Source organism: Hordeum vulgare, chromosome 2H (genome assembly GCF_904849725.1).
Source record: "Hordeum vulgare subsp. vulgare chromosome 2H, MorexV3_pseudomolecules_assembly, whole genome shotgun sequence".
NCBI classification, from domain to species: Eukaryota; Viridiplantae; Streptophyta; class Magnoliopsida; order Poales; family Poaceae; genus Hordeum; species Hordeum vulgare.
The window spans coordinates 27942837-27954086 of record NC_058519.1 but is presented as its reverse complement, the minus strand read 5'-3'; the positions used below and the strand labels follow the sequence as shown (position 1 = coordinate 27954086).

The 11250-nt window shown below is 44.0% G+C and overlaps 1 protein-coding gene across 1 annotated transcript; it reads right to left on the bottom strand.

Moving 5' to 3' along the window:
* Positions 1–3508: 3508 nt before the first annotated feature.
* Positions 3509–3791, bottom strand: LOC123425156. The gene is made up of 2 exons (XM_045108836.1): positions 3674–3791; positions 3509–3576 (listed from the first exon to the last, which is right to left on the bottom strand). Exons 1-2 carry the CDS (start codon positions 3789–3791, stop codon positions 3509–3511), a joined length of 186 nt encoding a protein of 61 aa, XP_044964771.1.
* Positions 3792–11250: the final 7459 nt, after the last annotated feature.

Here is an 11250-nt window from a genome sequence, read left to right as displayed (position 1 = left end):
AGGTGAATGTTATGTTAATATCGCTGCACCCACGCAACGTCAGTCGTTTTCCCTTATTCAGTTAGCACATAAGCGTATTCTGTACGCAGGTTTGTTTAGGCCAGAGACGTGCTTTGTTCACGTTGCGGCAGCGTCCGAGTCGTAGGTAGTTTCAGTCTTCATACGTTTATCTTTCCTGTAAATGTGTGATTCTGTTGGCCACGATTACACCCGTGGGATGGCACGGGGTAAGCGGATCGTGGGCAGCAGTCTTGCGCGAGTTTGTTACTCGATGGAATAAAAGGAAGAAACCGAAAAAGACGCAGTTAGTGCGCGTCGCAAAAGACTGAGTTCGTGTGTCTCCTCTTCCGGCTGTTCGTCTCTGAAACTCTGAATTTTGCAAGGTTCAGTGTGTGCGTGTGTGTCCACCTCGCGTGTGTTTGTGTTCTGGGATCAGCCCTGACACTAGGCAGATCACTGACCATCAATAACCTTGATCAATGGTACTGCCCCCAACTCCACCGGATTTGTAGGCTCTATTTCATCCATCTTGAAACTTCTCTCCACTTATTCGGCTCATGTTACCTCACCATTCACATTGGCATATCATTCTGCTAGGCCTTGAGTCCTTGACACAACGATCAAACTGGTAGTAGGAGTTGTGCATTCCCAATATGGAAAATAAGGACATGGATATTTGGACACTAACTATATATGCTCATTTGGTGCCAAATCTGGCAAAGAACGAAACATCATAACTTTTGCAACAAAGCACGCACTTACGCATTGCGATTGTTGGTTGCATTTGGGAGGAACACCTAATTTCGAAGCACACGAATTATGCATTCTAGCATCAGTTTCCTTCTTTGATGTTTTTTCAGTAAAAAGGCACAAGCCGAGCCAAGGCAATATATCAAACCTTAGCCGACTTAGAATTAACAAATCCATCAATTGGCTAGGAATACAATGCCCACATCATACAACCATATACTAGAAAGAAAAAGAACACGGGGATGCAACCCCAAACAGCTGATACACGGAGCTGAAGAAAAGCTAAAAGGCTACAAAAATAGAAGAAAAGGACTATAACTTGAGGCGATCCATGGCGTCACAAAGGACATCGCCTTCGAATGCCCCCTGTTGGCAAAGAGAAAATGAAGTGATAGCCGCCACCAAATTCGAAGAGGACCCATGTGCTCTTGCCCTGTATTTCATGGCACCGCATGGTTAGCAAGGTGGAGATGGGGAGAATATTAGGTGCTCCCGGAGCACCTGATGAGGAGGGGCTCCCGGTGTACCTCCGCCGTTGGATTAAAGATCGCACGGACAACATTTGGTCAATGTGAGTCTTGCTAAAAGCTCCCTAACATTTCTGAAATGACTTTTGGATCCTCATCGAGAGCACCTCCTCATCAGGTGCTCCGGGAGCACCTGATATTCTCCCGGTGGAGCTGGTCCCCCCGGAGCAACCAAGAGCACTGAGATGCAAATGGGAGAGAAACACAACGAATGCAACTACCACCAAAAGCAAGAAAGTGGAGAAGAACATCCTTCTCCTCCCAAGTTAGATATGATCCATACGTGTAGTGTGTCGTGTCAATTAATTTTCGTAATTCACTCGAAGAAACAAAATAAGCTGTAAATTATAATTTAACAAAATTAGTATATGGATGAAATCCAACTATTTCTAAATATAAATGCAAATTACTTGACAAATACGGTTGAGAAACTCACATGGAGGTAAAACAGTAAGCATATCATCGACAACCACCCAAATGTCGATGTTGCCTGGCATATTATCTTCAGGACGAAGATCGAGGTTATTTCCATACCCTCCTGAAATCCATATGCCTTGCAAAGATCTTCCCACTTTGGGCACCCAAATTCTTTTTGAAAAACTGAATAAAATACTTTAATAACAAATGTGTGACCATGTATAGTCCTCAGGTTAGCGCTCCTCGTCTCAATTCTCTCGTGGTCTTCGAAATCGAGCCTCTCCAACACATATCTTCTTGTATGGCAAGGGAGGAACATATCTCCATTCTCGTCAAGCTTCATGTTGAAGAACCTATCGTCTCGCATGTGAGACGTGTCGCACATATCCCGACAGTCGCCGCAATATTCACACTCCCAATATTCATCGTCAGACATTTCCTGTTTTAATGTGGTAAATGTGTGTAAACAACAATCGTGACACTATATATATCGAAAGATTTTTTTCTCTTCTATTTTAGTTTTCTATTAAATATTTTAACCAAAAAACTTTATGAAAATTCTTTTGAGTTGATTTTTTTGTTTCTTTTTAGTTAATGTTTTACTTGATTCTTCTTAACAAATAAACACTTTGATAATTTTAGTTGATTATTTTTAATTCATTCATTTTACTTAATGTTTTAGTTGATTCTTTTTAGCTGACACTTTTTTGTTTTCTATTAAATATTTTCATAAATTTTCAACAATTTATGACTTCATTTGCAATTTTTCGTGCAATTACTTATTTTTTTGAGCTAGTTGACCCTGAAATTGAAAAGCACTATAAATGAACTCTGAAAATGTTGAAAGTTGGCATGATATCATTATTTCACCCATACAGCATGTGCTAAAAAGTTGAGAGGGTTACGACAGAAACTGGATGCACTTCGTATACAAAACGGACAATCTCTCTCGAAGTATCAGGGTTTTGAACGAGAACTCATCTGTTACAAAGGGATACGCCTGAGATAAGATAACCTTGTCTAGCCTATCATACAATTTTGACAAAATACAATTGAATACGCGTGAGATAATCACGCTGTGATGGGGCATAACTAGTAAATCATAGAATGAAAACAAGCACAAGAATTATTTAACGCTTGAACACTAGCAATACCTGCATGGCTGAACTAAATATCTGAATAAGCCGGTCAAAAATATTAGTTTTTTCCGCCTCGAAAGTTCTCCAATGAAGAAGACATTTGTATATGGTTATTGCAGCAACTGGTTTTCCGTCGCTAAATCCAATGTTTTCATTAACACAGTTAATCAGTGCTTCAACACTCTCCTGCAAGGAAAAGGTGGAGCTATAATTTAATTTGTTTTCTAATGACTTGACTAACTGCTTTAATCACTGAATATCGGCCCAAATAAGTATTTGGTGTCTCTCAATTAAAGATCTCCTGCCGAATTCCATAGGCGTGGGTGACTGCAGGGATGATTATATTAGATTAAATCATCAAAAATAAATCTAAAGAGTTATTAACAAGCAGTATAAGATGTTCCAAACCTGTTGTTCGTTTCCAGGTATGCTCTGCAATGTTGCAAACACTCAGCAGCATAATAAGAATACAAAATAAGGAGGGAGAGAGAGAGAGAGATGCATGTTAAGCAAAGGGTCAGGTCTTGGCTTCATAGCATGTTGTCGGAGATTAATGATCTCTGCTTCTGCACTAGCCAACTTCTCTCGAAGGCTGGTCATGAAAAGAGTAACGCATCCATACCAACTACAGTAATAAACAGAGAGCGAGAAGAGTAATCGGTGTCATCCTTTCAGTCACCTGTTGATCGAACTGAGAGCAGCTGACGATGAGGACGGCTTCTTCCCCTCGGACGTATCCATCGCTGCGAAAGGGGGGAAACACGGAACAAATCAGGGTCAAGGAGAGCGGAAAACCAAACAAATCGACGAAGAAAGACAGAGGCTCAAAAGACACAATACGTTGTGGGGCTTCTGCCGCGGTGGATGCAGCGGGCGCGCCCTCGGAGGTGTCCATGGCGGCGGCGGCGCCGGCGCCGGCGCCATTCTTCGCCTTGTTCTTGTTGCGGCCCTTGGCCATGACTGCGCGTGCGCCCTTCTCCTCGTCGTAGGGTTTCCCTGGGCGCTTTGGTCGGCTCGGTTCTGTCCTTTCCCGCCGCCGTCTACAAATGTGCCATTAGTAACCAGGGTTACTAATGGCGCACGAGCTGAGGTGCGTCATTAGTAGTTTTGTAATTTTTTTATAGTACTGGCGCACCGAGTGTGTGGTGCGTTATTAGTGTCCATCACACTAATGACACACCTGCACATGGTGCGTCACTGCTATATAGTAGTGACGCACTACTTGTCTGGTGCGTCATTAGTGTCTATATCATCTATAGCCCTTTTTCTATTAGTGTTATGATGTTTCCCTGTTTTATTTTATGTGTATCATATGATAACTTGGTATATGATTAAGATGATGATAAGTTGTTAGATGATCGATTAGAATACTATTGCCATTCGACGGAAATGATATGAAATGATATAGTGTAAGATGCATATATATAGTGTAAGATGAATATATGTGCATGTAACTCGTGTCTACATTTTGTAAATATGTTCGGCAAAGCATGATGGATGAGATGGTGTAATATATTCGTGACGATGTGCAATATATATGTAACAAATAAATGGAAAAATAGGGGACCACAAAATAGTCCATCAAATTTAGTGCAAAAACCCTAAACCCAAAAATTGCTAAAAAACAACGATGAAATAGTGCTAATACCCCTCCCCTCGCTCCCAGCCACGCCACGTGGAAGGCCATTAGCCCCGGTTCGGGGCCGAACCGGGACTAATGGCCCAATCAAACCGGGACTAAAGGCCTTTTTTCTACTAGTGCATGTCCCATTTAACAAGTCTATATTTCTTTATACTCTAATCACTTTGTCAGAAAAATCTAGATCAATAACACTGAAGTCTTTTCCGTACCCTTACTGGTGCTTTAAAAAAAGATAATAAAAACATCAACAAGCTTGTTAACAACGAATTTATTAGCACTAGCCGGCCTCCATACGATATTAACACTACGAGAATCATGTAATTTGTTTTCTGTGAAGATCTTCGCCGTCAGCTTTTCGTCATGGATGACGGTAAAGAGCATTTTTGCTGTCGGCTGCTGACGGCAAAGAATGACTAACAACATAGATATATTTTTCCGTGTGTAATAAAAACTGCTAATGGTAAAGATATTTTGCTGTCTCGAAAAACTACAATTGATGACGGCAAAGACATATTTTGCCCGTGTGTAAAGAAAACTAATGACAACAAAGACATATTTTGCCGTTTGTAAAAAAATGACGACGACGAAGACATATTTTTTCGTGTGTAAAAAAATTGCCGACAGCAAAAAATCTTTGTCGTTTGTGATTTATTATACAAGACGGCAAAAATAAAGCACAACACACGGATTAGTGAGATGCCAAGATCTCGACCGCACATCGCACATCCCATCTCGCTGTCTAACCGCCACTACTCTCTCTCTCCCTTATCCCTACACCCACGGTCCCACGTTCTCTCTTTCTCTCTCGCACCTCTCTCCCTGCTCTTGATCTGAACGCCAGCGGAGCCGCATCGCCAGCTACCACCTTACCGCGGGCAAGCTGCCTCACCAACCACCACCTATCCCGCCAGCCCCGGCCTCGCCTCATCACCTACCTCGTCGGCCCCGCCCGCCCCCGCAACCACGTCACCCACCGTCCACGGCATCTCTAGCCCCTTTCCTCTATGCTCTCGTTGCCGCTTGCCCTTCCCTCTTTGTCGTCGGTGCTGGCGACTCCGTCCCATGTCCCCACCCCTCATCGCCCTCGCTGGTCGCTGATACGTCTCCGTCGTATCTACTTTTCCGAACTCTTTTGCCCTTGTTTTGGACTCTAATTTGCATGATTTGGATGGAACTAACCCGGACTGACACTGTTTTAAGCAGAATTGCCATGATATTGTTTTTGTGCAGAAATAAAAGTTCTCGGAATGACCTGAAAGTTTACGGAGAATTTTTCTGGAATTAATGAAAAATACCTGCGCAAAGATCCACCGGAGGGGGTGAGCCTGTGGGCCACAAGCCCACTGGCCGCGGCCACCCCCCAGGCCGCACCAACCAGGCTTGTGGAGCCCACACAGCTCCACTGCCTCCAAACTCAGCTCTATAAATTCCGTTTCGACCGGAAAAAAATCAGAGAGAAGGATTCATCACGTTTTACGATACGGAGGCGCCGCCACCTCCTGTTCTTCATCTGGAGGGTAGATCTGGAGTCCGTTCTGGGCTCCGGAGAGGGGAAATCGTCGCCATCGTCATCATCAACCTTCCTCCATCGCCAATTCCATGATTCTCTTCACCGTTCATGAGTAATCTCATTGTAGGCTTGCTGGACGGTGATGAGTTGGATGAGATCTATCATGTAATTGAGTTAGTTTTGACTGGGATTGATCCCTAATATCCACTATGTTCTGAGATTTATGTTGCTACTACTTTGCCATGCTTAATGCTTGTCACTAGGGCCCGAGTGCCATGATTTCACATCTGAACCTATTATGTTGTCGCCAATATATGTGTGTTTTAGATCCTATCTTGAAAGTTGTAGTCACCTACTATGTGTTATGACCCGGCAACCCCGGAGTGACAATAGCCGGAACCACTCCCGGAGATGACCATAGTATGAGGAGTTCATGTATTCACCCACTAGTAGAAAAATGACCTATTGTCCCGGTTCGTGAGGGCCATTTGTCCCGGTTTTTGAACCAGGACTAAAGTGTCGGTACTAATGCCCTAAACCTTTAGTCCCGGTTCTTGCATAAACCGGGACAGATGGGCCTCCACGTGGCCGGTGCGGCGATCCCAGGCAGGAGGCCCTTTGGTCCCGGTTGGTGGCACCAACCGGGACCAATAGGCATCCATGTGTCAGCATCTCAGGTGCTGGGGTTTTTGTTTTTTTGAAAGGGGGGAAGGGTTTGGGGGTTTTGGGGGGTTAATTTAGGTGTTTTATATATTTTGTTAGCATGCTAATTAATAGAGAGAAGTGTCGTTTCTTATCTCCGTGCTTGGTCGACGCTACGTACTATACGTATAGAGAGGACTAGACACGCTAGCTAGTTAAGCAAATGAAGGAAACAGAAGATCGTCATGAACAGATGCATACAAAGAGAAGTGATATCGACCACCTCTCCTTCTGTGAGAGATTGGTCGAACAACAAGTTCTCGTATATCTATCTGACGCTACTGGCTACATATATACAATATAACTATCTTTTACAATATAATCTCCTAATTAAAATTGAACGCATCAGGGTCCACATAGTATTCTCCGTCTTTAGCGATCACGTGGTCAAGAAAGAATGCCGCCAATTCCTCTTGAATTCCTCGCATACGATCTGGTGCTAGGAGTTCATCTCGCATCCGAAATATCTAATTTGAAGAAGGGGGTCAATACATATATATGAATAAATGAAACTGAACACAAATGATGGTAATAAAATAAAATTGTGAATATAATTATTTACGCACTTCATATTGTTTCTCGGAGTAGCCCCGCTCAGAGGTCGTGTGGCGGATGGACTCGCAAATGTAGTATACACAGTAATTAGTCCCTTCTTCCTGCCACAACAACTTTACAAGAAATAGAGGTCAATCAAACTAATAATTAGCAAGCATGCTAAATGGTATTGATGAAACTAGCGCTTGAATCACTAGGAGATGCGTGGAACATATATGCTACTATAGTACTTACTTTCGGGTGTCTAAACTGCAGCTTCTTTGGCAGTCCTAGAGTTTTTGAGGTGAATTTACTCCAAACCCTGCCAGACAAAGAAAACAATTACTTGATATCAGGAAATGAACAAATTGAAGTTGCCGATATGGTGCGATAATGATAGATTTAACTTACTTCTCTAGAATTTCAGTCATGTCCGCGTACTTCTTGGGATCTTTTCGTCTCGAGTCTAAGACGGTTACTAGTCCCTGCTCAAGAATAATCTCTAGGAGAATATAGTGGAACCTGCGCACACATGCATAACTCATCAATTACATTACTATAACCTCGACTAATAAGGGAAACCGAATATGCACAAGACAGCAACACTCACTCGAAGTTGTAAGGGAAGAGTATTATAGCTTTGTTTTGATTTAATATAAACGATTGTAGCAGCTTGGCCGCGGTATCTTTGGCCTGAAATTTAACCATGTATGCATCTATGAGATTTGTGTTAATGAACCCAATATCAACGATTTGTCTTTTCTTCAATTCGGCGATCTTCAATCTGCATAATATAGTGAGAATAATTAAAGATACATGCAATGAAAGAGTTGACCTATATATAGAGACTTAATGACAAAAGTAGTACTACTTACAGGCAGTAGCAAGTGATCATTAACTTATCGAGGGCCTTTAGATTGAAAAACTCGAAGAACTCCTGAAATGGAACATTCAACAGATCAATTCCAACGAGGTCATGCTCCTCTTTAACTCTGAGCGTCAAAATATTCCTCCCCTCAAACTCTCTGCAGGTTTCCATATACCAATCATGGAATCTTCGCATTATCGTTTTTAGAGATTTTTCATCTTTGACGAGAGGCTTCCCGTACACGTATCTGTGTTCGTCCACCTCCAAGAAATCAAAATGTGCATCGTCGGGCAGGTAATCTCCAAGATCGTTATAACCGGGCACCATCCCGCCCGGATGATTCACGACGACGCTAGACACCTGGAGTGGGGGCAACGATTGGTTCGCTTGTTCGCCGAGCTGGGCAACTTTTTTCCCAACTCGTCGTTCTGCTAACCTTTGAGCACTGACAGTACTTCCCTACCGCTTCGTTTCGATAAATGACTTTGTAAGAATGCGCTCATAGTTGTCTTTCACCGGAGACTTTGGTGATTTCGTCAGGGCAGCCAGAGTACGCTTTGCTTTTACCGGATCTATCTTCTCCTCCGGAGGTGGATTTTTCTTTGCTTTGACCCCTTCAAAGAAGTTGGTCACTTCGGCTTGCACGATCTTCGCGTTTTCCTCCTGGCTCCTCTCGTATGGTAACTTCTCTGGAGTCTTCAGAGAAGGACTGTATCTGTATTACCTACCTCTGACTGTACTGCTAGACACCGGAGCAGACGAAGCGACTGCAACTGTCTTTCCTTTCTTACGAGGCGGAGGAGAAGGACGACGCGCTGGAGGAGCCGGAGCGGCGGCGGGTCTCTTCCGCCCTTGTTGACAAGGCGGAAAAGGAGGAGGCAGCTGGCTGCTCGGGCGCGCCGGCGCAGGCGGAGAAGGAGGCGGAGTGCCGCCACACACCGGAGAAGGAGGCTGAGTGCCCTGATCACTCGCCGGAGGAGGCGGAGTGCCCTAACTCGCAGGAGGAGGAGGAGGAGGCGGAGGCGTCCAGTTCGGAAGGTTGATGAACTCCTTCCGCCATAGGCATGGAGTCTTCAGAGAAGAACCCAACCGAATCTCCCCTTCACCCGTAGGTTGGTCAAGCTCAAGGTCCTCAAATCCGTCCGTTATTTGATCCACCATCACCCTAGCATATCCTTCTGGAATCGGCTGGCCGTGGTAGGTTGAGCCAGGTTCATTACGTATAACAGAGCCAACAGCCGCCTTGACTTTCAATGTCATCCATCGCGTCATAAGGTGGCAATGTTGAGACTCTGTGATAGCATCCACGGGGTAGCCCGTGAAGATAGGCTCCAGCTGCTGAGTCTGCTCGGTGGAAGCCACGCTGCTTCTCCGCTGAGATGGCGGGGTAGCTTTAGGGGAAGCTTCGGCAGGTCGTTTGTTGCGATCCGGTTCTCGTTCCTTTAGCCCTTGTACCCTTTCGTGCAGCGCCTGCAGTTGGCTATGCTCCACTTTCTTCCTCCTCGCCTGGGTTTTGTAACCCCCTGCGTCCGAAAACCCAGCGTTCCACGGAAGGGAGCCTGGCGTGCCTCGTGTCCGTCCAGGGTTCTCAGGATTCCCGAGGGCTATTGTGAGCTCGTCCTTCTCTCTGTCTGGAACGAACGTCCCTTCCTGTGCTGCGGCGATATAGTTCCGAAGCTTCCTGACGGGTATTTGCAGTTGCTCTTCCGTCCAAACGCACTTCCCTGATACAGGGTCCAAGGTTCCGCCAACCCCGAAGAACCAAGTCCGGCAACGGTCTGCCCATCTCAAGGCACAACATGTAGCCCAAGGCTACACACATGTTGAAGGAATTGACTTTGATGAAACTTTTGCACCTGTTGCTAGATTTGAAGCTATTTGTATATTGCTTGCTTATGCTAACCATCACAATATTATTCTATATCAAATGAATGTGAAATTTGCATTCCTCAATGGTAAGCTTGAGGAAGAAGTATATGTTGCTTAGCCCCGAGGCTTTGAAGACCCGAAGCATCCTAGCAAAGTCTTCAGACTCAAAAATCCACTCTATGGCCTCAAGCAAGCCCCTCGGGCGTGGTATGATACATTGAAGGAATTCCTCATGAAGAAAGGCTTCAAACCTGGTTCACTTGATCCTACTCTTTTCACAAAATCCTATGATTATGAACTATTTGTGTGCCAAGTATATGTCGACGACATTATCTTTGGTTGTACTAACAAAACGTTACAGTGATGAATTTGCCTACATGACGGGTAAAGAATATCAAATGTCCATGATGGGGGAGCTCAAATTATTCTTAGGTCTGCAAATTCGTCAACAACACAATGGCATATTTATATCTCAAGAGAAATACCTCAAGGATGTCGTAAAGAAGTTCGGCATGAATGAATGCAAAGGCGTCAAGATTCCTATGCCTACAAAATGGTATACCTCTGCACTAATGAAAATGCACCTATGTGCATCTAGGCCAAATATTATGCTTAATATTTGCATCTAGGATAGACATTATGCTTAATATTTGCATGTGTGCACGTTTCCAAGAAAAACCGAAGGAATCAGACCATAAGGCTGTAAAACATATTCTTTGATATCTAGCTCACAGACCAACGCTTGGATTATATTACCCCAAGGGCTCAAATATTCACCTCGTTGGATATTCTGATTCTGATTATGCTGGTGATTGTGTGGATCGCAAGTCAACATCAAGCACGTGTCATTTCCTTGAACGATCCTTAGTCTGCTGGTCCTTAAAGAAGCAGAACTGTGTATCACTCTCCACTGTTGAAGCTGAATACATTATTGTTCGATCTTGGTGTTCTTAACTACTATGGATGAAGCAAACCCTCAAGTGCTATGGCATAAACATGAAGAATGTGCCCCTCTACTATGACAATGAGAGTGCAATCAAGATCGACTACAACCCGGTACAACACTCGAAGACCAAGCACATCCAAATTCGTCATCATTTTCTTCGTGATCATGTACTCAAGGGCAATATCATCATTGACCATGTGAAGACTGATGGCCAGTTAGCAGAAATCTTCACTAAGACCATGGATGAGAGAAGGTTTTGCAAGTTGCGGTGTGAGCTAAATATCCTAGAATCTTCGAATGTTCTGTAAAAATGCACACATCCTCACACTTATGCAAAACTGATAAG